Source organism: Vipera berus (genome assembly GCF_964194415.1).
Source record: "Vipera berus genome assembly, chromosome: 7".
Classification (NCBI taxonomy): domain Eukaryota; kingdom Metazoa; phylum Chordata; class Lepidosauria; order Squamata; family Viperidae; genus Vipera; species Vipera berus.
In genome coordinates, this window is record NC_138209.1 from 501104 (window position 1) to 526988 (window position 25885).

Consider the following 25885-nt stretch of genomic DNA (forward strand, 5'->3'; position numbering starts at 1 on the left):
GCCCTCAGCACTGGCTGGGCTGGGCCTGCCCCACGGTTCCACAGGCTGCCCGGTGGCAGCAGGCAGGATCCCAGGAGCGAAGTGGTTTCCTAGATTGTCCTTAGGTTCCCCCCAGATTCCCCGCGAAGGGGGCACCGCTGGTGGAGGGGAGAGCAGCTGGGTCTCCGCTGGGTCCTTCCCGGGCCCTGCTCGCCAGTGGCCGCCGCCTCTCGTCTCTCTCTAGTCGTTGGACGTGACGTCAATGTCCTCCGCATTGGACTGCTTTGTGGCGATCCGCCATCGGTTGATGTGGTGGGATCCCTTTTTCTTTTGATCTGATTCGGGACCTTCTTCCTCCAGTTTCTGCCTTTTGTATTTGGTCCTTCTGTTCTGAAACCAGACTTTCACCTGGACGAGGCAGAAAGCAGAGAAGGAAGTGAAAAAGGTTAAGGCTCTCTTGCAAAGCGGGTGGAGCATTTCCAAACCTGGGAAAGCCTTTTCTGATTTGCGCAAAGGCTCGCAGGCTCTCCGCCTCTGGACTGAAGCGCCCTCAGGGACCCGGTGCTTCCTCACTTAGGGAAGCCTATTAAACTTTCACCTCTCTGTCCAAGAGAATCAAAGTTATACCTTGAAAACAGGCACCCCAAAACCCAGCTGAAACCAACCAAATGGACCCAGAGCGAAAGTACTCCCAGCCCCACTGCTTTTGCGACAAGGGGGGCTGTCCCCCCACCTGGGGAGAGCTGGGGCAGGGTGCTGCCAGGGCCAGGTTGGGAGAAGAGCAGCCCTGGAGCAGCGTTCGGGGCTACTACAAGCCTCTGGTTCAGAGGGAGAAATGCCTTAAAGGAGGGGTCTGCCTGCCAGGAGGGGAAGGGGCTACATGCCCGATGCCCGGGGAGGATACCCACGGCCTCCATAAAGCAAAAGTCACAACTATCAATAGAAGACAAGGTATGTTGCCATTTATATAAGTCCAGAATATATGTATATGTGTGTTTGTGCATACACACATACATATATACATGCACACACATAACAACACATTTTTGTGGATCTGCACATTTCATAGCCTCTAACATCTAGATGGATTCATTCAGGTTTGGGACTCAGCAGAGAGAGAAAAGGGGCCTATCAGGGCGCTGCTAAGAACAGCCACCCTGTTTATTTGCTGTGGGTCAAAGTACACACAAGGGCATCCGCTGTCATTTACTATCACAGAGGGAGTTGCTGAGACTGACAGAGTTCAGGAGAGACCAAGAATTGTTCCTCAAGGATGGAGATGCCTGTGGAGAAGCCACACAAGACCTAGCCTGCCAGCCATGCTCTGCTGGTGGAAATTACATTGACTTGGCATTAAAAGAAAAAGGCCCGTGAATAACGGAGACATTTCAATAGGAAAACATACCTGTAGGTCACACAAAGAAAGACAATGGTAACAAAGACCCAGTGAGTTTTATCTAAATGTTGTCCAGAATCTGGTACAATTTTGAGAAACTGCCTGCCAGGAAAGGCATGAAGGGTTCCCGAGAAACCAGCTGACTTGTGTGGTTTTGAATTTTTTGGGATCTGGGTCTAAGATAACACCTCTGGCACAGAACAGAACCCCCCCCCCCCAGATTTGACTGGTGTGCCTCAGCAGCTGCATCAGAGGACACCCCCCCCCCCAGGAGGATTTTATCACTTAAGGAACACGGGAGGAGGAAACAAGGCCTGAGAATCCAGATGTAAAGAGACATCAAGGAAAGTGGGAGCTGGGGAAAGAAATGTCTTTTGTAGGGCTGGTGCTTGGTTGACGTCCATCGCAATTCTGCCTCATTCTGTTCTTCTTACTCAACTGGTCTCTTCTAGGCATCCCTCCTGGGATGGCTGGGGAGACCCTCAAGGTCCTCTTTCCAGCCATGGGGCTTCCTGGCTGCTCTTTTGAAATCCCTCCAAGGAATCTTGCATGAATCTGCCCCAAAGAGCAGATTCTGGTCTCCAACTCCGTAAAGTTCTTGCAAAGTTTGTTAGCCATGGAGAAGTAATCAAGAGCCCCACACAGAAGCTCCTGCTGGCTCCAATTGTTCTAGAAAGCTCTGCTGGCTGATACATACACACACACACACACACACAGCCCTAGTTCTCTCTTCTGCCCAACTCTTAAAGGTATGAGAGCTGCTGCAGGAGAACTCACAACCAGCCTGTCATGCTCAGGAACACACCTGATTTGTGTGGCAGCTCCTCCTGCAGATGTGCTCCAAAGCACGCACACACACCTGGGGGTGAGGGGAGTCTTTCCAAAATCCCCACCACTCTGCTACGACTCTGTCCCTGTGGAAAATCTTGCCCGGCATGGCCGGTCAAGCATCCTTCCCACAGGCCTTTGCCAGCCACACGTTGCAGTGTCTTTGGTGCCCCCAGGTGGCCAAACCCACCCAGAGCTGCCTCTTGCCGGCATGCCAGGCTTCAGTTCTCACACCAGCAAGTCCAGAAGAGCCGGCCGGGGGCTCCCCTTGCCACAGGCGTGAGGCGCATGGAAGCGATCGAGGCCTTTAACACAGAGAAGGTGCGGAAGAAAGACGGGTCTCTCCCCACCCAAATGCCAAAACGGGGCCATAACTCAGTGAAGCCTCATGAGAATCAAACTGGAGGTTTCTTCCTTGAGGAACCCTGACTGTGAGAATAGTGAGGGCCCCTATTTGCAGAGGGCTTCAGAAAAGACGGATTCTCAGAGGGGCTGGGGCCAGAGACGGTTGACGTGCCCCAAGAAAACACCTGCACCATTAAGCATTGCACTATTTTTAAAAGACAAGGGATTCTGCGTTTCAGGTCCCAGTTCATTTCCCAGGCATCCTCCGAGAGGGATCCAGGAACCGAGGTGCCGCTGGTGCCCACACAGTCAACACACATGGAAAGGAGGCAGAATTTTGGCCACACAATTGCAGCATCTCTAGATGCCTTGACAGACACTCCTGTGGGTGATCTTGCTCATAGCCCAACACCCACCACTCCTTCCCACCGGACTCACTGATAATTCTCCTCCCAGCAGGCATTCTGGAATTTAAATAACAATAAGCACTAAAATATCACAAATAAAAATATGGAACACTGAATCAGTTCCGGTGATGGGGGCGGAGGGACACCCTTGGGAGACCCTTGGATTGGACCCAGGACAATGGCACGTAATATAGGGAGGGAGGGAGGGAGGGAGGGAGAGAGAGAGAGACAGAGAGAGAGAGAGAGAGAGACAGAGAGAGACAGAGAGAGACAGAGACAGAGACAGAGAGACAGAGAGAGACAGAGAGAGAGAGAGAGAGAGAGAGAGAGAGACTTATGACCAAAATTGAGGTCACCATTTCTAAATGAGATCGTTGTTCGGTGAGTTTTGCCCCATTTTACGAATTTTCTTGCCACAGTTGTTAAGTGAATCACTGCAGTTGTGAAGTTAGTATCACGGTTGTTAAGTGAATTTCACTTCCCTATTGAATCTGCTTGTCAGAAGGTCACAAAAGGGGATCAGATGATGCTGGGACACTGCAACCGTCATAAACACGAGTCAGTTGCCAGCTGTCCAAATTTTGATCACGTGATCATGGGGATGCTGCAACAGGCATACAAGCGCGAAAGAAAGGTCATAGGTAACTCTATTCAGTGCCACTGTAACTTAGAATGGTCACTAAATGAACTGCTGTAAATTGAGGACTATCTGTACATCATTTTATTCCATCTATTATTTAATCCACAATGGGATTACTTCACTCCTCTGAACTGTTTCCAGAGGAAGGAGGAGATCCAATAAAATAAGGGGCCCTCCTACTTTGCTACAAAAATCACTGCATAAACCATCCCGAGTCAACCAGTGCCTGGGCAGCAGTGCTGGAAGAATCCTTGCTGGTGGAACTGGGCGGGGGATGCTGGGAGTTGTAGTCTGTGATAGAGGGAGAAAGCAACTTCCCTCCCCAGCTCAGCGCAGTCTACCGAGGAGAAGCCAGATGTGTCCAAAGCACCTGCGGCAGAGTGCTAAAGGACAAATTGGGAAGACCTGCGCTTTTTGCAAAGAAAAGGGTAAAAATGAAGAAATATATTTTTTCCTGGCATTGGTCAGGAAAACTTGTTTTCTATCTGTTTTCACCGTAAATGACTTCTATTTTTATATGGTTCTGCTCTGTTCCTAAGTACCCATTAAATTACCTAAAGGAAAAAAAACTCTCTACGGGGAATTGCCAGTTTCTGTTTTCACATTTCACCTTCCTTCATGGTCAGCCACAAGGGTGCCCTGGGTGCAGAGCTCCGGGTCTGTGACTCTGGGAGGACCGGAGAGAAACCCGCAGGCGGCTCTGCGCTCTCATTTCCCTTCAGGAGTGGAAGAAGTTTACTCCCTGAGGGAGGCAGGGAAGGAGGAAAATTTCTGGTACAAAATTTCCTTGAGTTTAAAAGGTTTCCAAGCCAGTCTGATCATGTTTTTCCCCCCCTCTGATTAATTAGGAAATACACGGCTCTCAACCCCAAATGAAAAAGGCCTAGTGCATCTCACCGTCCTATTCCCTGGTCCATCCGCCGACTCTTCCCTGACAACTCAGTCTTGCGCCACAGCACTGCTCTCTCTCTCTCTCTCTCTCTCTCTCTCTCTCTCATTTCTCTCTCTACGTCTCTCTCTCTCTCTTTTCTTTCTTTCTTTCTTTCTTTCTTTCTCTCTCTCTCTCTCTCTCTTTTCTTTCTTTCTTTCTTTCTTTCTTTCTTTCTTTCTTTCTTTCTTTCTTTCTTTCCTTTCCTTTCTTTCTTTCTTTCTTTCTTTCCTTTCCTTTCTTTCTTTCTTTCTTTCTTCTCTCTCTCTCTCTCTCTCTCTCTCTCTCTCTCTCTCTCTCTCTCTCTCTCCCTCTCTCTCTCATTTCTCTCTCTACGTCTCTCTCTCTCTCTTTTCTTTCTTTCTTTCTTTCTTTCTTTCTCTCTCTCTCTCTTCTCTCTCTACGTGTCTCTCTCTCTCTCTTTTCTTTCTTTCTTTCTTTCTTTCTTTCTTTCTTTCTTTCTTTCTTTCCTTTCTTTCTTTCTTTCTTCTCTCTCTCTCTCTCTCTCTCTCTCTCCCTCCCCCCCTCCCTCTCTCTCTCTGACATTCCCTGGATCGGGGCCCTTGTCCTGGGCACAGTTTATCTTTGAACCTGCAAATTCATTGTTATCACAGTAATTGTAATCCGTGTTGCAAATTCCTTTAATTAAAGGGGAAAAAAGTATATAAATTTTGTACATATAACAATAAAGTAAGTAAGAAGGCCCACAAAATCTATTCTTAAAAAAAACAAATATTGCCTTTGTTGGGAGTTCCAGAACATTTTGTGTCTATCTGCGCATGATAGACACTGTCTTGAGATCAAAAAGAAGCAATTCAAACCCAAACCGCTTTTGGGTGAGATTCCCCCCCCACAAAGTCTGCTCCCCACAACCGCGTGGCTGAAATCGGAAGGAACATTTGTGACCTAACCAACCAATTTCGGAGAGGAAACAGATGAGGCGTAAAACTGAGCCTCAATGCCACTAAATTGTCAGGAGGAACCGCAGAAAAATTGAGCCCCAGAAAGCTTGATTGCGTCGTGTGTGAGCAACATACAACAGGCTGCAACCCTTGGACCCCAGAAGAACGCTGGAGTCCAACCCCCACCCCCGCCCGCCCGCAGAACAGCTGCCAATCTTTGCAGCACCGGAAAATAAATGCTCAGCTGTGAATCAGGATGATAATTCAGGAAGATCCCGCATTATTTAAAGCCAGCGAGAAATGCCTAAGCAAACAGAGCGTGTTGCACCTTTCGATTTCCTGGGGGTTTTTCCTCGGCGTTGCTCCCCACCCCCTCCAGACCCGGAGGATCCCTACCCAGCCTCGGAAGGGGTCGCTCCCTCCAGAGAAAAGTTCCAAAAGCCTTTCAAGGGCGTCCGTTTGTTCTGAAATCCAACTCTTTGTAAAAACACACCTGCCCACTTCAGCCGCGCTTACCTTCCCGTCAGGGGACGCGGATCACCTTACACCCCCCCCTGGTGGATCCACCGCCGGATTCCCAGCCAGGCGCACCTTGGGGGGGGGAATTTGTAAAGTCACCTTTTACGCAGCGAAGCAATTTATCCTGCTCCGCACAAAGGACGCCCCCCTTTCCGCCGGTCGTTGCCCCAACCCAAAGCACTCAGCTGGACCACAGAAATGTCCGTTCACCCTGAACCCCTCTGGCAGGCCGCTGACACCCCCCCCCCAAGTCTACTGAGGAGACCAAAGGCTGCCATGGGGGCCCAGCCTCCTCCCAGCCCATCGGTGGCCGGTTTCTGAGGGAGGCTCTCTCTGGGTCTGGGCAAAATAGAGCCGGTGGAGGGAGCCCCCGGAGGCAAGGGGGCAGGAACAGGCCGGAATGCGGCGAGCAGCTGGCGAAGTGGGGCCAAGCAGCATTAGCCCACCGTGAAAGCCCAGCCACGCTCACCCCCGAGGGACCAGCCCAGGGCCCCGTTTATTTATTACGACGTTTATCTGCTGCCTGCCTTGTATCCAAGGACTTCCGCTGTGCGGGAAAGGACCCCAAGGGCCCCTCCTCCTTCAGCCCCTCCACCTCCTCATCTCACAAGGCGCCACAAGCAACAGCTTCTTCCAAGGGGCTCCTAAACCACTGTAGGCAACTGGGAAGCTGACAAACGCAGCCAGGGCACCACCACAAACCCTGCCGGCCCTCCCAGAGGTGGCACTTACAAAGGCATCCCGGCATCTGGAGCCAGCAGTTGATTTTACTGTGTGCAAGTCACACAAGTGTTGTTATCCCCCCCCTCATGCCACATACATACATATATACGTTGATATCCAGGAAACTAATCCTACAGCTGCCTTTCCCGTGTACGCTGCCATTTGCACACACATACCCGTCATGCTACTCCATGCCAGGGAAAGCAGGATGGCGTATTGAGTGCAGAAAGCATGCAGGGGAAAGTGAGACACAGGAACGGAAGTTATGCCAAGAAAAGGAAAGCAAATACGGCTAAATTTAAACTCAGGGCGTTTTTTCTCATAGAAGGCTCAGAACGGAGTTCCGGCACCTTTTTTGGATGGAACCTTGTAGGGTAGGCAAGGCGGGTTGTACGACCTGTGTGAGTTCCGGCACCTTTTTCTTTTACAAAAAAAGCACTGCTTAAACTAATACAAAATCCTCAAATACCTCCCGGTAGCTTCCTATCCTGGCAAAACCCAAAGATGCTTTTCCAGGAATCAACCGGACTTTCTTGTTTTTTAAGACGTTTCGTCTTCAAAGAAAAACAAAGTCCAGTTGCCTCCTGAAAAGGCACCTTTGGGACAACCCTGAGCTGGATGGAGAAGCCGCATGGAAATTTATCTCGGCAAAACCTCCTCCTTCCAGTGGATCGATCCCCGGTTTGGTCCTCTGGCTTGCCTCCCCTTGTCTGTCTTCTCTGAAGCAGCTCGGCGCCCCCGTTCCCTCCCCCCCCCCCGCCGCCTTTCCTCCTCCTCCTCCTCCTCCTCCTCCTCCTCCTCCTCCTCTGCCTGCCTCTGCCTTCCTATCTCTATTTTTCGAGTGATCTTCACTTGTTTTCTTCCTGTGACCCTCAGCCACTCCCCTTTGCCCAGATCGCTCGCTTTTCAGGCAAACTAATATTCAATTACTTGGTCCAACTGTTTTCTTGTTTCATCTCCCATACCTAAGGTTCCAATATTTGTGCTGTTTCTTCTGACCTACTTAACTCTCACTTCCAGGTTTTATTTATTTGTCGCGTTTAACAAAAACGGGCTGAGGTACCCTCTGATCCACCGCCGTTTTCACAACACCCCTCCTCCCGCGAGCAACCGCCACGGCCCCACCGGCACTTGGGCGCCCCAAACATTCTCCATCTACTCTCCCCCTTTGGAAGGACATCCCAGCAAGGCGCCCGCGCCCCTCTCCAGCCTCCAGTTGCTGATCTCCTGCAACCTGCAATGCTCGCTCTGCTTTCCCTGCTAAAAATCCAGCGGCCTCGGGGGTTCCCAGGTGCTGAATTGCCGGCTCTCATCCGTCGCGGTGCTCACTGCAGACCATTCAACAAGCTGACCTCCCCTGCGTGCCAAAATACAGCCACATCCATGTCTCCGACCAAGACCTCCTTAATTCCACCACAAGTGTTTCATCTGCGTTTATTTGTAATTACACTAAACAACGAAGGGGACCCCAAACACCTGCACCTCAACATCCGACCTTTTGCAAGCTTCCCATTTACACACGCACACGCACACTCTCCTTCCATCGCCTCACACGCAGCAGCAACCTTCAGCTCCGAGGTGGTGCAAAACAGTTCACGAAGCCTGTTCAGTTCAGCGCCGGGGTTTTGCCTCAGTCCACGTAAATTGTGTTTCTCACATTCCTGCATTTCCCAGCGACCCGCCAAACAGCAAATCCTGCCTGTTTCTCCTGCTTTCCTCCACCCTCCCCTCTTCTACAGAATTCTTCCAAACACCCTCCAGGACGCATTTCACCCCCACCCCCACCCCTCGGCGTTTGCCTTCTGCCCTGCTTCCTTCCCCGGGGCTCAGGGAACCGGTAACAACATCCCCCCCCAATTGTCAGCTATGGTTGCAGCCGGCCCTCTTTCCAGTCTCGCCGTCTAAACCTGCAGCTTTACCATTTTTCATCCTTCTCTCCCCATTTATGACTTTGCTATTCTGGATTCCCCCCCCCCCCTTGGACAGTAGCCCTACCGGGGACTTTTCAGTTTTTGCCAGTTTCTGGCATCTCAGCAACAGCCCCGTCCATATTTCTACAATTATTCCCTTCAAAGCTCCCTCCTTCGCTTCAATTTCATCCCAAACCGCTTCATCCCTTGCTTTTTCTTTTGTTTTGTTTCCGGAGTCTCCCTCCGTAGCCTCTTCACCCAAGCCAATGTTTACGTCTTCACACGCACACACGCGCACAGGAACACATACACAGACATTGACGCACGGCTGTGCTCCACCTCTGTGGGAAGCATAAATGTGAATGTATGGGCTCCGACCGGAATGGTTTTTGTCTCCAAACGGGGCACCCCTCCTGCCCTGTGACTCCACCAAGGGCTGGGAAAGGTCCCCGAGAGGGGATTGCAAGGACGGCACCCACTTCAGACACTCTGCAAGGAGGGCATCCACTTAAAATGCTCAGGAGGGTGTTTCTAGTCCACACCTTGCTTTTCAGAGAAATAGGCTCAGATCGACAGAGTTTTTGTACAGTGCTGGTGGGCCTGGCAGGAACCAGAAAAAGTTTGAAGAGGCAGGGTCAATCCTGAGGCCGGAACAGTTAAATCAACCATCCTGCTCTCCACGCATGAATTCACAAGCGAAATTGACCTTAACGAGTTGGATTATTTCAAAACTGTACAGGAAAGCGAGGCTTAATGACTGATAAATCGTTTAGTCATGCTGCTTCACTGGAGGTTGTAAGGATCCAAATGTTTAGATGACAACTTTATAAGGACCCAGAAAGCAAGCAATGTGTAAAATATCAGGAAAAGGAAAAAGGGCTGCGTGGGATGGGGGGGGGGGGAGCTTCTGCGCGGGGGCAATCAGCGGCGTCTCCCTCGCAGCTTTAGTCTTTAGAGAAACGGACCTTCCCGGGCCCCCGTTTCTCTCCCCTCCGTGGCTCTCACCGGTGCCGCCTCGCACTGAAGGGCCCCGTGTCCCCCCCGCCCCCCCCGCCCCGCCCCGCGGCCCACCTGGGTCTCGGAGAGGCTGAGGCTGCCGGCCAGCTGCTTGCGCTCGGCGCCCACCACATAGTGGTTCTTCTCGAAGGCGCGCTCCAGCCGCAGCAGCTGCGAGGGCGAGAAGGCGGTGCGGATCCGCTTCGGCTTCCGGGCGAAGGGCCCGTGGAAGAGCAGGTTCTCCTGGGACACCTCGCCGCCTGCGGAGGGAAAGCAGCCGGTCAGCGTCAACCCCCGCAGGGCGCCTCTGAACGCCTCTCAGGACCCAGAGACCCCGTGCCGACCCTCCTCCCGCCGCCACCCGCTGCCGGGCCAGGCAAACGCGGGACTGAGGCGGGAGGTGGGTCCCAGGCGGCCGCTGCCCCTTTCCGCGGGGCCGAAACAGGGGAGCCTCTGGAGGAGGCGAGGCAGCGCCCAGGTGTGAGAGGCCGGCGCTTCAGCGCCCCCTCGGCCATTTACTTCCCGTTCGACGGAGGGGGAAGCGGAGAGGCAGGATTCGGGCGGGATGCGTATTCAGGGGGGAATCCTGGGGCGCCCTAAAGCTGGATCTAGATCAGAAACCAGGCGCCCCCCCTTGCTACAATTCCCCGGGAGCCGAGGCAGCCGCTAAAAGCGAGGTGGGAGGCAGAGCCGCTTTTTCCTCGGCGCTTTCGGCTGGTCTTCCCCGAAAGCAATTCGACAACCCTATGGAGGGACTGGAGGCCTACCTTGTCAGGACGTTGTGAAGGAAGTGGCAATCAGGAGGAAGCCAACATTTCCACGCGGGAAGGGCTGTGGGAAGGGAATGGAGAAGCACAGTTCTCCGTGTTAGTGTGTGTGTGAAAGGAAGGGTCGACACCAAGCCTTTGGGGTCCTGAAGTAGGCTGAGCTGCAGCTGCCTTTGGAGGCCAGGAAGAGCCCCTCCCTCTCTTAGGGCGCGGGAGGGGCAGGGGCCGGGGTGGAGAGGGAGCCGTTTAAAGGATTCCCCTTTCCGAGCCCCACCTCGGGGAAGGCAAGCAAGGGGTCCCCAGGCGAGAACTGTCCTGGCAGATGGCTCGGTCTTGCGTGGGGCCAACCCCCACCCAAGAAAGGGAGTGGGTGACTTTATTCCCCCCCGCCCCGCGCAAGGGGTGGTGGTGGGGAGCTGGTTCCACAAGCCCGGCCTCAGGTTTGGCTCGGGTCTCGCTGTTTGCGTCCCCAAGGCCGGGCCCTTCGGCCCAGGCGCCCTTTCCTGCTCTAAGAGCCCAATTTGGAAAGAAGGGCTCCCCGTCCTTGCTCCCAACGCGCCCTCTCCCCCGGGGACTGGTCAGAAGCGACGTCCGGACGGAGCTGGCAATGCTGGGCTCTCTCCGCCTGCCTAACGCAGCCCCGCGCCCTGCCTTCCGCCGAGAGAGGCCGGCGCTCCGTCTGAAGGCCAATTTTCCCGCCCGCCCGGGCCTTGCAGGAGGCTCCTCCGCGGCCCTTCTGGCAGCGGGACAGCTGGACCTGCCCGGGGCCGGCTCCTGGCGTGGGAGGACTCGGCGGGGTGAGCGAGGTCTGCCTCCTTCGCCCTGGACCCGCCAAGCTGGTCAAGCGAGAGTCGCTCCTTCGGTTCGAAACCGGCGCGGTGGAGGCGGCCTCCAAGTCCGTTCCGAGCACCTGGCTTGCTGGAGGGGAGGTCGAACCCGCAGGGGGGTCTCCGGGGCGCCCGAGCAGAGGAGCTTCCTTCAGGAGGGCCGGTGGGGAGGGTCGCGCACACCGGGCATGGGGAAGAGAAGGAGCGGAGCCCAACGGCCCCGCCAGGATGGCAGGAAGGGTTAGTCACGGCCGGCATCCCTTCCGGCCAGCAACGCTCCCCCGGCTGCCCTGTTGGGGCTCCTCGCGCCGCCTCTGCCCCTTCCCCTTCCCCTTCCCAGGGACGCGGCGGGGAGAGCGCCCCTGCTCTGCCCTCCTGGCCGACGAACAGAGGCCTTGAAGGCGCGCTCCTTCCAGGCCGCGGCCGAGCAGCTTGCCGGGAAAACCCGAGGGGACCCGGGCTCCAGCGACGGGGGGGGGACTCTTGAGTGAAGCGAGGCGTGCAGCGGAGGTCGGGCGCGAAGGCGGGCTGGGGCCAGGCTTTGCTCGCAGGAGAGGCTTCTGCTCGCAGCCACGTCCCCTGGTAGGCCGCGAAGAGGGAGCCGGACGCGCCCGGAGAGGCTTCCCGGGCCTAGGAGTCCCGAACTCCTTTTGCAGGTCCCGCTTTGCCCCCGGAGGGTCCCGCGGACTTTGGGGTCGCGGGGGAAGGGCAGGCCGCAGCGCTACATTTCTCTGTGACCACTTTACTCTCTTCGGAAACAGCCGTGCCGCGGGTGGAATGGAGGCCCCGCGCCGCCCGTCGTTCGCCGATGACAACCAGGCTTTCTGGGCGGAAAGTCCGCGCGGCTCCGGGCCGGCCTCCCTCTGCTGGAGAGCCGATCTTCTCCTGGCTGCCCCTGCAGAGGGTCCCAACCAACCAAGAGGGTCTGTCTCCTCTCGGAAGGGGCGGAGGGAGGGAGGGGAAGGGGAAGGCAGGCGGCCGTCCGGCAGATTTCCTGGCGGGGTCCAGGCCGCCCTTCTCTGAAACGAGATGGACGGATCGGCGCCGGTTTCCGCTGGGATGGACGGGAGCCACCCCGGGGTCCGCCGGAACCTCTCCCTCCAGCCACGGAATAAAGCGAGCCTCTGCTCGGGGAAAAAGGCTTCCGGGAATCTCAAACCTTCGTGGAAGAAAAGCGGCCTTTCTCCGCGACCCTCAAGGACCCCCCTGCATTCGCCGGGCGTCCCTTTCCCCGCCTGGCGGGGGTCGGAATCCGGCGGATCGAAAGAATCGCCTGTAATTCCTCAGCGCCCATTTGAAATTGGAGGCTTCCTCATACTTAAAATATTGTATCTACCGTCTCCCAAGGCAGCGCAGCCCCGAGCCGAGGCGAGCCAGGCCATTCTCCGCCGCGAGGAGCATCAGATCGCTCCCTTGCGGGGCGCCGCTTCCTCTCACTACCGAGGGCTCTCCTTCCACCAAGGAGGCGGCTGCGAGGGCCTTCCCTGCCTCTGGGCGCCCACTTCGCCCCTGCAGGGACGCGCCCCGCTCCCTCCCAAACGCTCCCAGAGGAAGCGGCGGGCCTTCCCAGGTCGGAGGAGGACAAAGCGAGCCGTTGGCGGGACGACAGCACCGGCCCCAGGTGCCACCTGGACCCAGGGCTGCTCCTGCTGCTGCAGAGCTCCTGGGGTGGGGCGGATTTCGGATGAGGGTTCAAAGAGCGCCATCGCTGCCCGACAGGGGCGCCTTAGCGGGGGTCTGAATCGCAACGCCCCTCCCGCGGGCACCGAGGGCCGCGCCGGTCGCCCACGGGCCCGTGAAGGAGAGATGTGGCTGCGCTGAGGCAGCTCAAAGGCCGCTGCTGCCTTGATGGGATGAGAAACACGGGCCAGCCTTTGCCAAAGTCCCGCTCGGGCGGGAAGAGGCGCTGCCTCTGGCCAGCGGGAAGGTCTTCAGGCCACCGGATCGCGATTCGGTTTCCCTACAGGTCCGACGGGTTCGGCTGCCACCTGGCACAGCTTTGACCCACCGCAGACTGCAGGCCGGGCCTGGGCCGGGCGATTACAGCCACGCCGTGCGCTGTTCCGAAGCGCAAAGCCCGGCGCTGAAGAGCCCCGACCGCGTGCCCGCGGCTCCCCAGAGGCGCCGCTTACCTTGGAAGCGGTGCCCGAAGAAGCGGTTCCGCAGCACCCAGGGGTAGAAGTTGAGCGGGTCGCGCGGCTGCGGGCCGAAGAAGGGGTGAGGCGAGGGGGGCAGGTGCGAGGAGCCCAGTTGCGGCGGGTGGACGGCAAGGGCAGGTGGGTGGCTCACGGCCTCGGGGAAGAGCAGTTCCGGGCCGCCGTACAGCGAACGCCCGGCGGCGGCCGAACCCTGGAAGCTGTGGGCGAAGGCCTCGACGGCGGCGCTGGCCGGGTATCCGAGGGCGGCGGCGGGACGGAGAGGCTCCTCTGCCAGCGGGTGGCTGTTGTCCTTGCCCACTAGGGACTCGATAGTGAAGCAGCGCTTGGACGCCGCCGCGGGCTGGAACATGACTCAGGGCCGGGCGAAGGCGGCGCTCAGGCGGACCCGGGCGCGGGAACACGAGGGATCCACGTCAGGCTCGGCGCGCAACCGGCCCGAACCGGCAGCAGATCCGGGCGCACTGGACCGGGGAGGGCGCGGCAGCAGCGGCGGCAGCGCCAGGCGGCTTTGGGGAGGTGGCAGCCGCACTCCCACCCGTGGTTCACCCGCGCGCCCGCCTCCCACCCCATCCACCCGGTGCGCAGTGGGCGCGCTCCTTGGCTAACCGTCCAGATAAGCCGGGTACCTGTGGCCCACCCCTCTGATTGGCCAGGTTCACCTGCCCCAGGGTTGGGGAGGGCACGTGGGAAAGGCGGAGGGAGGGAGGCGGAGGGGAGGAGGCAGCGGGGTCGCCGCCAAAAGGCGGACTGGAGCGCCCGGGAGGCTGCGCTGAGCTCCAGATCCGCCCCCGCTGCCCCGCCCTCGCGCTCGCCAGAAGGAAGGCAGGGGGAGAGAGCGATCGCGCTCGCCAGAGGGAGGGATCGGCTGCCCGCCCGGGCTCTTCGCGGCGCCCGCATCCCGAGTCCCCCTGCCCAGGCCGGGCTGGCAGAAGGCAGAGTCGGCCGCCGCCCTGTCGAGGAGAAGGGCCATTCCTGAGGCCGAAGACCGTTGCGCGGCTCCCAGGAGCCTTGAGGCCTCCAGGGGCGGCTTTTCCAAGCCCCGACGGAGCCCTCCGTCGTGTCGGCTTTCGCGCACTTTCTCGAGAGGGAGGGGCAGCTGTGTGGGTCGCGAGCAAAGCCGGAGGCACGGAAGCCGCCGTCCGAGTTCCACCGAGGCGCTTCGCGGGGAGAACTGCAGGCTGAGGAGCCGAACTTAGCCGGGTGCAACAGCCGCCTCTGTCCGTCTCCGAAGACCGAGAGCCTCCAAGCCCAGCGCGGGGCGGGCGCGGCTTCTTTCCACCGAGGAAGGGCCTTTCGCGCCCCTCTCGTCAAGCCCGCGGCAGGGGCCTCACTACCTGCGGACCCGGAGAGAAGCGAGACGGTCGGGGGCTCCTCTTGGCCTGGCCGCCTGAGGACCGGCTCGGCTCCCGGGATTCCCCCCCTCTCAGGTTGCAGCCGGTCAGGCTAAGGGCGGCTGGAGCGCCCGTGTTGGTTCCGGAGGAAAGGAGAGCACCCACCCGGCGACGCTGCGCTGTGACCCCAGTACTGGAAGGAATTTGGGGCGCGGGATGGCTGGCTGGGCCCGCCTGTCACTTGGTAAGTAGCCCCGGAGACGAAGAGAGTCCCATCGTGGCCTTTGTCAGGTCCTTCCCACCACCGGTGGAGCCCCATTCTTGTCTACCAGAGGGCCGGTCGGGCTTCGCTCCGCCTTGGTCGCCCCGGGGGTGGTGGGAGAAAGCAGAGCGTTGTGACCGCGGCCAAAGGGACCGGTTCCGCAAAACGCGGAGTCCCCGAGTACCCCTGAGGGCCGAGTTCTCACAAGCTGCTCCCGCCACCAGCCTTAAGGCCGAGCCTCCCTGCGCCTGCCTCGGCCGCTCTGGCTGCGCCCGTTAGGTGGACCGGGCGAAGGGTAATTTTGCCTCGGGGCCGAGCGCAGCCGTTGCAAGAGCCTCTGCGGGCAGGCGGGAGAAAAACTGTGCTTCCCCCATCCCGACACCCGGAGGGCAGCTCCGCACTCCCCGCGGCCGGAGGTTTTTTTTTCCTGCGAGGCCTTCGCGTCCCTTTCCCGAGGGTCCCTCTCCTGGATAGGCCGCTTTCTCCGCCGAGGTCGGCGGTCTGCCTTTCTCGGGGAGCGAAGCCACGAGCGCCTTTGCCAAGCGGCCTCTCCAGTCGGCGCGAGTCCCCTGCTGCGGCCGGGGTAGCGGAAGAGAAGCCGGGGCGTCTCGTTTCTGCCGCCGGAGGCCGCCTCGGCTGCCTGCTCGGGGCGCCAGAGCCGGGCGCGAGAGACGCGGAGGTTTTCCGGGTGGCCGGGACAGGGGGGGGGGTCTCCAGCGGCAGAAAGATTTGCGGCGACCGAGGGGGGTCTGGACGGAAGCGGCTTCTGGCGTTCCCGGCTAACAGCGGGTTGCAGCCTCTCTCGCCTTCTTCCAGCGACGACGGACGGGCGGAGGCTAAACGGGAAAGGGGCTGCCGGCTGATCCGAGGCGTCCTGGTGAAACCGGCTGCCTCGAACGGAAGATTTCATTTCGAGCAGCGGCCTGAGAGATCCTGGAAGGAAAATAATGCAGAGTCGGCGCGGGGGGGGGGAGGGCGGGCGCGGCTCCCACCCTGGAGGTTTTCAGCGGTGGCCGGGCTGCCCTCTGTCGGGGAGGGTCTGGGGGTCTCTGCGCTGGGCGGGGGCCGGAGAGCTCACAGGCCTCCTCCCACCCTGCGAATCTCAGGTTCTCTAACAGAAATATGGCGCAGGCGAGGATAGAGGGAGATATAACCTATTATTTGAGCTTCCTTTTCAGGATGCCGATATTTTTCAGAGGAACCGTTTTCGCGCAATCGCCGCTCTCTTCGTGCGCTCTGACCCCGAACTCGTTTCCAGGAACGCCGCGTCCCCTTCTTTGCTCCCTCGGCTCAATACGCGACGCTTCCTCGTCAACATTGGCTTAATTTCCGTTTGCATCCCGCGGTGAGGATCGAGCCGTCCGCTGCGAAGGAGCGGGCTCTGCATCCCGGACGGTTGAGGCGCTCCACAGAAAGGCCGTTCCGGACACGTCTCCGGCGACCGAGCTGCCCTTCGCCCTTGGACGGCGCGACCTTTCCCGAAAAGCTCCGGTCCCGTCCTCCAAAGGGGCTCCCGCCGCTTCCAGCAGGGGAGCAAAAGAGACGCCTCCTCGCTCGGGAACGGCTGTGGTCGCAAAGGGAAACGCGAAGCGTCGCCGCGGAGCGCCCAGCCGGATTAAGACCCGCCGTCGCCGAGACGGAACAACAGCCCGGCGGCCGCTCCCTCGCTTCCCTCCCGGGCGGTCTTCACCGCAACCCTTCCGCGCGTGGGAAGAGGCCCGGGCGCGTGGCTGAGCAGGGAGATGGAGCCGACGGGGCTTTGCCCGCCGGCCCCTCCAGACAGCCCCGGCCCCAAGCAGCGTCCTTCGCCCTCCCCTTCGGGCTCCCCGGCCCTTCCGCGGCCCCCCCTCCCCGTCGAGGCGGGCAGAGCAGGGCGACCGGCCGAAGCACGCTGCCGGTCCTCCGACTTCGGCGAGGCCCGGCTGGGGTGGCCAGGCGTACTCGTTTTCGGCTCCGGGGGGGGGGCTTCTCGCCGCCCTTTGACCGACCCGGGCGGTGGGTGGGGCGGAGGGATGAGAATATCTAGACGGGCACCTTTACTTCAGGGCATTCAGACCAGCCGGGTGCCCCGGTGCGGGGGAGCTGGGCATTCACCCCAAGAGCTTCCTAGCAGCTGCCAGCATCAGACGACCAGAGAGTGATCTGCCCAGTCACTGGATTCCCCCGGGCCTTTCCGGATCTTTGGGATCCCCAGCTCCACCTGACTTAGGAGCCAAGTCCTGTCCGGGCCTGGCGGTGCAGTGGCGGTCGTGGCCCTGACGGGAGCAAGGCAGCAGGCAGGCCGAGAGCTGCAGCCTCCCCTTGAATGCAGTCGGCGCAGGACGCCCTTTCTGGCTGGCCCTCTAACAGCCCCTCGGCCTCCCCCTCCCCCCCTGCCGCCTGGAGGGCTCAACGCCCCCGCAAAGCCCATGGGGCTGAGCAGGAATCCCCGCTGGCCATGGGCACCTCCTCTTCCTCCCAGGACCACGGCTTTGCCCCAGAGTAGCCTGGCAGACGAAGCGGCCCCCTTTCCCCCCCCCCCCGCCCCCGCCCCTCCTAAATTAAGTATGTTCTAAATTGTTCTTCTGGCATAACTGGAGAAGGGGTGGGATTTACTGGCGGGGTGTGTGTGTGAGAGTGGTGGGTGGGAAAAGAGACCTCTCCCCCCCCTTCCTAAATTAAGTATAATCTATTTTTTTTTCAGAACAGGTGAATTCCCACAGGAATTCAGGCTTCCTTTGCAGCTCCTACTTTTCCTAACGAATTTTGCCTGGGGAAAAAAGTCCTTATAATCCCATGGCTCCTTGGTCATTTGGGCCAGAAATGTCTTTTGATTGTGGTGGTTCTCCCTCCCTCCCTCCCTCCCTCTCTTTCAGGAGGAAATGACCCCCTTTGCGATTTAAGCCTTGGGAGTGGATCCAAAATGGTTAACAGGAGATTTTGCCCTTAGCCAGAAGGGTTGAGAGATCAGCATGCAAGGGAGGAAGTGAGCAAGTTTACATTGCCTTCCTTTCCGCAGTGGCCTTTTCCTCTTTCTCTCTTTCTCTCTTCTCTTCTCTCTTCTTTTCTCTCTTCTTGTCTCTTCTCTCTTCTTCTCTCTTCTCTTCTCTCTTCTCTTTTCTCTCCCCCCACCACATACACCAATGTGAACAAGGCAAAGAATTTGTACACACACACACACAAACCAGAGAATGGTGTCTTTGATTAGACCAGAGATGATTCCAGGGGCCCACAGGTTCAGGATCTGCCCCTCTTGCCAATTCCTGAAGATAACTAACAAAAGCTTTGAAATTTGGCAGCAATTCAAGAGGCCGAACCAAGAAAGGGGCCCTGGGCTGTGGAAGGCTCACCATCCACTTGGCTGCTTCGGAGATGGCACCAATCCAGAACACCAGCAGATCAGTACATAAATCCACCTAATTTAAAATTCAAGGTACCTCTTCAATATTACTTAAAAGTGCCCTAACACTTTTGAAAGCTTCTTTAAAAAAAAAAGCTTGAGATTTTAACTCTGGGAATAGCCTGGAATTCCTGAAGGTATAAACTTCCCTTTAAATGTCTGCTAAGAAGTTATCAAAAACTATATGAATATAATTTACAGACAATGCCAAGCCCCTTAAATGCCTTGTATGAATCAAATTAATTTTTGTTGACGGCTGACAGATTTGTTCTACCAAAACATTGGAAAATTATAAAGTCAAAGTCTTTCTTTGAATTAGTGGCATTTGAAAGTATGGAAAACAGTACTGGATGAATATTACAGCAGCAAAGAGGGTTAGTTAAAAGTGCTTTGTTCATATTTGGTCTCCATTTCTAGTAATATCGATGAAGTAATTTCTGATAACCTGCATCTATTTTTAATAGAAATAATTAATTGTACATGTTTAAAATTCTTGATTTCACTTTTAAGTTTAAAAATGTATTAAACACATATACTGGTAAAATGTATTTTTTTTAAAAAAAACTGCATAGTTTATCTTTTCAATTTTTTTGCTTTTATAAACATTTTCCTATTTTAAACATTATTTTATCATTATATGCTCCATCCATCCATCCATCCATCCATCCAATTCTTTGTCTGGATTCACACCACGTGGTAAAGCCTAAACCAGATTAACAAAACAGAACTCCATGTCTACCTAGATTCCCTCTCCAACCCACATCTGGCTTCCAGCTGCCCACCAGACTGGCCTTGCCCTCCGCTGCTCCCAAAGGCCTGAGAGTCCTCTGAAGGCTCCCCTTGGCTTAGAGAAGACGCAGCTCAAAGAGAATCAACAAGTCTTCCATCCCCCCTCCCGTGTGTGTGTGTGTGTGTGGGGGGGGGAGATACATATTTTCTATCCCCACTTTCCTAATCAAGTGAGTGCTCAGGGAAACTACCCCCCCCAAAAAAAACCTAAATACATATGAAGACTATTGAAAGAGTGAAGCATTCAGGGGCTGGCAAAGGAAATGTATCTTCTTGAGGCAACGTCCCGGGATGACTTCCACCCAGGTGGGGCTTTCCTTGCTCCCAACATCCTTAGAAGGCGCTCCGGGAACCCCAGACAGCTGGAGCCCCGAATGACTGATCAGTCCCTCATTCGGAGGGGAGTCTCTGTTGAGAGGCCCTTTCTGAAGGGCCGCATGGATGCAGTGGCCACCCAACAGCCCTTCCGGCCAAAGGGGGCCAGAGAAGCCAAAACATGTTCAGCAGCAAAACCCAAAGTAGGCAGAAAAAGCGCAAAGGCAGGAAGGGGGAATGGAAGCAGTGGCATGGATGGGAGACCATGAGGAAATCCCAGGCTGTGGATTAACAGGAAGTAGAGTGCTTGCAGGGTATGGTCACAGAAACGAGGACCTCAGAGGTGTCATCAAAGCGATGCCTATTTTTATGCCTGTCCCCCTGCTGAAGGGGGGGGGAAGCTTTGAGGCCCTTACAGCCACCATTTTTTGGACCACCCACTGCAGACAACCCAGAAAAGCAGACGCGGTTATTCACTTCCACAGGCTTCCCAGGAAACTGGCATCCCTGTGCTGGTGAAGGAGGCGGCCCTGATGATGCAGCGCCCTGGAGTTTTGATGGTTGAAAACATGGGGGGGAGGGGAGATAAAGTCGCAGCCACTTTCAGACTCTGCGTGTGTGTGTGTGTATGTGTGTGTGTGAGAGAGAGAGAGAGAGAGAGAGAGACGCGCGTAGAAGTCTCTGTGTGTGCAACATGGGATTGGTGGTGGATTTCTCCCGAGCTCCCCACGGCTTCTCCGAGAGGAAGGAGGGCCCATCAATCCAGGCCATATGCCGTTGCCGCCGCCGCTTCACTCCCGCTCTCCCCATTAACGCCGAGTTTGCCGTCGGGAGATGGCAGCCTCCCAGCCCTGACGAGGCTCGACAGATTTCTCCTCCTCACATCCAGACGCTCCATATTGCTTCCAGGAAAGTGCGCAGTTGGGAGGCGGAGACGCCCGAGGGCCATATCCTGCCACCGGGCTCGGCAGGTAGGCGGCTCTCTCCCCGCCGGGAAGGCCTGCACCCTCAGCCGGCAGGGGGGACCTTGGCCTCCACAGCCCCGGCCGCCTAGCAGGAGGAGGGCCTGCCCCCCCGCCCCCCCGGGGGCTTTCCAGGCCTCGCCCGCCGCCGCTGCTGCTGCTGCCCCTCTCTGGGCTGGCAGACGCCCGCCCATCCCCCATCCCCGCTCGGGGCGCCCTCCGGCAACCGGGCTGCCTGGGTCCGCCCAGGGGGAGCCCTCCGGCCGCGAAGCCTCTCCCGCTCCTCGCCTGGCCCCAATCGCGGCGCCTCCAGCGCGTCCAGGTGCGCCGCGGCCAGAAAGCCCAGCCGCCGAGGGGCGCCAGGCGATTCCGGGTCGGTGGGCGGAGGATGGCGGAGGGGGCGGGAGTCACGGGGGGGGGAGGCGGGGGGTTTGGCCCATGCCTCCTTTGCCCACCGGCGCCCTCGATTCCCAGGCGGGGGCTCTGGGCGTTCACGGAGCCTGCAGGAAAACCTCGGCCTCTGGCAGAAAAGGGGCCCCCGGGATGCTGCGGGGGGGGCGGGGCGGGTGGAGGAGACCCCGGGCAGGGAACGGGCGGGGGTGGGTGGGGAGGATGGGCGGGCCTCCTTCGCTTCGGCTGAAAGAGCGGGGGATTTAATCCTTCCCCCGCCTTTGTCTGGGCTGGATGGGGGAACAGAGCAGCAGGGGGCGGGGGGGCAGCTCGTCTTCCGTGGGGCGAGAGTTGCGCTGCCGAGAAAGGGGTGACGAGGGCGGTCGGGAAGGGTCCAGAGGGCGGCAGGTGGCGCAGATACTATGGCAAGACCTGCGGGGGGGGGAGGAGGGGGCTTGTGCGGGACCCAACTCACAGCGACGCGGGATGGGCAGCTCTTCCCTCGGCAACGGCTACATTCGGGCTCCCCCCCCCGCACCCGCGCCCAACGCCCAAACCTTGACTCGGCCCGCGGGCTGGCTTTGGTAGGGCCCGGCTGGGGTGGGTGGGTGAAGGACCCGGCTGGAAGGAACGGAAGGGGTGAAGGACCCGGCTGGAGGGGAGGGGGCGTCGCGTCTTGCCAGCTGAGGATGTTCGAAGGATCAGGGCGGCCGAGGGGGCGGCGACCAATTTTGGCGGCTTTCTGCCGCGGAACGAACGGAGCAGCGCTGGCCCTCAAGAGCCCGGACTGGGTGGGAGGACCCCGCTTCAGTCCCACGGAAAACGCCCCCGCCGCCCGCTCCCTCCGCTGGGTCTCCGGCTCTTTTCTCCCCAAACTCGTAATTAATCGCTCAAGGCAAAAGTAATGAATGTTAATTGGCCATCTGTACAAAGGCTAATTAAAATCTACCATGCTGGGGATTCGAACGTCCTGCGAGCGGGCGGCTGAATAGAGCCGAGCCCAGTAGGGGGAGGGGCGGGGGGGGCGGCGGGCGCAGAAACCCGCTGAAAGGACGGCGGAATGGTGAGCCCGGCCGGGGGGCTGGGATCCGGCTGGCTCCTGGCTTTCCCGCTTTCTTCCTTGGGGCGGGAAGGCCTGAACGGTCGCGGGGGGGGGCCGTTGAAAGCGCAGCCTGGAGCTCCCCCTCCCCGCCCTGCGCGTCCTTGGCCGCTTCCCGAGTCGAGGCTAAACTTATGAAGGCTGCCTCCCCCTCCCCGCCCCCAGGGACCATCTCTGTGGGGAGGACGGAGGGGCGACGAGGAGGGGGAGCCCAAGGTCTTGGCCGTCGCATCGAGCCTTCGCTGCAGCGCTGCGGGGCACAGAAGAGGCGCCCCCGCCCAGTGACTCGCCTGCAGAGTTGGTGGTCGGGGCTGCCATCCCCCTCCCCCCTCCTTCACACTCGCCACGTTCCTTCGCAAAGGGGCAAAGGAAACGCACCGAAACGTTCAACGAGGAACCGTCTCGCAGAACGGCCAACAGAGGCGGGGGCGGCTGAGACGGACGAGGCTTTTCGTCGTATTTGCGGGACAGGAGACTCCGCGGAACAATCTCCAACAGGTCGCCTTCCGAGGGGGTGAAGCTCATTTCTCCTAAAATTGACCGGAAAGATCGCCGCTGGTTTCCGGATTTGATAATCGGTGGGAGGGAGAAGGGCGACTTCCTCGCCCCCCCCCCCGGCGGAACAGAAACGGTTCGTCAACCGAATCATTCCTGGGATGGAATCGCGAATGGGACCCCTGTGACCCAGTTAATGCAACCCGGAAGCTCAGCCCCCCTCCCGCCTCTGCACGAGCCCAGCTGAGACCCACCTGCAGGACCGACCCGCCCCTCCCCCGGGCCGGCACAGGAGGGCGAAGGCCTGTCCAGCGCCCCCCCTCCCCGTGTCGCCGCCTCCCCTGCTTTCTGCCCGGCTGGTGGAGAGGCGCCCAGCGGGAGCCCCGGTCCTGGGAACCTCCCGCCCGCCCGGACCCGCGCGGTGCGGCTGGGCTCCAGCGGTGACCTTCGGGGAGCCTCACCCGAGGGGGAGGCCGGGGGAGCGCGCTCCACCCGCGGGTCCCTGCAAGCAGCCCGGGGCGGCGACAGGCCCAACCGGACTTGGCTCCCTTTTCTGGACTCGCCGGTGCCTGGCTTGGGGTATCCAGGAGACGCGTTTCCATGGAAACCGGTGGCAAAAAGGCCTCCGTTTCATCCTCTGAAAAGGACTAAGGTGCCCTCTACCCCACCCCCCACCCCCCGAAGGTCTGGGAAGGGAAAAGGGGAAAGCAGAGACCGGCCGAGCTGGGCGACCGGCCGCTCCTTGAGCTCTTCAGCCGCCTTTCTCCAGGCGTTCAAGGCGTCTCCGTCGCGCTACTTCCCGAGGCGATCCTGCGGAGCCCGCGGCCCCCGACGGGCTTCCGGGCGAGGGCGGCCCTGCACCGGGGCTCCTGGCGTTTGCTTGGGAGGCCTTCGGGGTCTTTGCGGCTCGCCGGAGAAGCGCTGGCATGGCCAGGGGCCCTGGAAGAACCGCCGGGAAACGGGGCAACTGGAGACCCCGGGCCGGAGGGGGCGCCGGGTCCGAGGGGTGCGCAGCGGAGGAGCCTCGGAGCCGAAGAGAACCGGGGCGGCGGGGCGCAAGGAAGCACCGGTTCTTCCCAGGAGGGGAGACCGTGGGGACAGCCTGAGCAGCCACGCGTGTCTGCGTGGGAGTGGGGGAGGGGGGCACCCACGGGCGACGGGAGCCCGAGACGGCAGACCGAGGGGGGCCTTGGCGCAGTCTGCAGCTCTTCGGCGGGGCCGCGTCGCTGTGTGGACGAGGGGGGGGCGCCGTGGAGGGGGCTCCCAGTCTTCCGTGTCTCCGGTTCAGTGCAGTTTGTGCAAATAAAGCAATAAATAAATAAAGTTGAAAGCTGCATAGGAGACCAAAGCACAGCAAAGCATCACCTTCTGGGCAGCGATGTTCAGAAAGAGGAGGTGCCGAGGGCTCCTGGGCGCGCTCTGAGCTGGCTGGTTTTCTTCCAGACGTTTCATTACCCAACTAGGGAACGTCTTCCGTCCTACAGGAGGAATTTCCTGATAGTGAGAACGATTAATCAACGGAACAGCCTCCCTTCTGGAGTTACTGTGGGTGCTCCGTCCCTGGAGGCTTTCAAGAGGAGAGCGGACAACCATCTGTCCGGGATGGTATGCGGACTCCTGCCTTGGGAAGAGGGTTGGACTAGAAGACCTCCGAGGTCCCATCCAGTCCTAGGATTCTATGAAACAGGAGAATCTGGATTGTATTCGGTTTGGAAACCCGTGGAAAGCAGTTGGCAGAGCTGCTGGGCTGGCCTGGGAGAAAGGGGGCAAAGAGGAGAGCAAATATTTGGTTGACCAGACAAGGGCAGGAATAGAGCCACTCAGAGGGGAGGGGGGAGACTTTAAGGGGAGAACCGAGAGGGGAGCCGTGGGCCAAGGGAGCTTATGAGCACAAGCAGGCAAGTGCCTCTACTCTGCAGAGAGTGGAGCCAATCAATGGGAGGGGCTGCAAAGGACAGACAGACACACACACACACACACACCCGCTCCCCCCCACCCAAAAAAGGCCAGGTTCTGAGTCAGGCCGATAATTCTTGCTTTCGCAGCAAATGCGCTCTTTAGTCTCCTCTTGAGCTCACCTGGGCTTCTCTGCCCGCCTTGGCAGGAGAGCTCTGGGAACAACCTCTGGATTCCGAAAAGGGCCAACAAAGGGTTGCCACGCAACACTGCCCCTCCCCCCCAAAAAAACCCCTCTGCTTCCTCAGCCTGACCACACTTGCTTTCACACAGTCTTAAGAACAAGCTGTGCAGTTTCAACTCTGCAGTCAGGAGGATTCCTTCGTCTCCCTTTCTGTGTGTGGGGGGGGAGAGGGGGGGCTCAGCCATGACTGCTCTGTCCTGTGATCTGGGTCCTCATTAACAAAGCAAAGTCCAAGCAGAGTTGCTTACAAGGCTGGTCAAATCACTGACCCTTCTTCTCTCCCCCCCCCAGGCTGGGAATTCTGCCTCTCCCAGATTGACTGACTGGTGGGTTGCCCAGGGGGCTGGAGGGGGGGCGTTACTGAGGGGATGTGGTTGACCCCAACGGGCTCTGGCCCATCATTGGATTCCCAGTATACAGGCAGTCCTCGTCTTACGACTATTGGCTTAGTGGCCATTTGAAGTTACAACAACGCTGAGGAAAGGGACTTACGACCGTTTTTCACCCTTATGGCCATTGCGGCATCCCTGTGTGGTCACGTGATCAATATCTGGACTCTTGGCAACTGTCCTGTGGGGGGGCATCACGTGGTCCTCTTTTTTCCAACCTTCAAGTCAATGGAGAAGCCAGATCCACTTAGCAACCATGTTACTAATTTAACAACTCTTAAATGATTCGTTTAACAACTGTGGCAAGGAAGGTCATAAAAGGGGGCCAAACCCATTTAACAACTGTCTCACTTAGTGGCATAGATTTGGGGGTCAGTTGGGGTCGTACATTGAGACTCCATATACAGAGGTGAGAGGTGGGGGAGTGTCCGGCTGGGAGACTCTGACCTAGTTCCTCTGACCGGGGTCCAGACAAAACGCCCCCCCCCCAAAGGTTTAAAAACCCAAAGGCGGGCGGAGCTACAGCTGCAACTCCCATTGGAGGTGCTGGCCAGGCTGGTGGACCCTGTGGCTGAGCAGCATTTTTTTTTGGGGGGGGGGACAGAGTGAGCCCCCCCAGATAGTGGCTCAGGAGTCAAGCAAGTCCAACTTCAAGGGGGGGGGGAGGTGGCTCTGGCCACTGGGGGTCCTGCGGTGCCTGATTTCGGCTGTTCTCCTCACCCCTCGGAGGGAGCTGCTGAAATGAGACACTAGCTGCCCTTTCCCACCCAATGGGAGACTCCCCCCATCCATGGGGAGCTGAGGGGGAGAGGGAGACTTGAGAGGAATGCCTGGGAATGCCCTTCCGTGGGACTGGGCAGCCTGGCTGGCCCTGCCAGGGCTTAATTAATAACAATACTTTTTTATGGGAGCACCTACTGACCTCAAATGAGCCCTCTGAATCATCACTCATTCAAAGGCGCCCGGGAGCTGGACAGTTTGAGAGGCATCCAGATGCCCCCAGGCACT

General features: G+C 58.5%; 1 protein-coding gene across 1 annotated transcript; it reads right to left on the minus strand.

Annotated features, from left to right (window-relative positions):
- Positions 1 to 219: 219 nt before the first annotated feature.
- On the minus strand, positions 220 to 13675 carry EMX1 (empty spiracles homeobox 1; the record flags this gene model as incomplete). The annotated part of the gene is made up of 3 exons (XM_081333021.1): positions 220 to 387; positions 9649 to 9833; positions 13300 to 13675. 3 exons carry the CDS (start codon positions 13673 to 13675, stop codon positions 220 to 222), a joined length of 729 nt encoding a protein of 242 aa, XP_081189147.1.
- Between the last annotated feature and the right edge of the window lie 12210 nt (positions 13676 to 25885).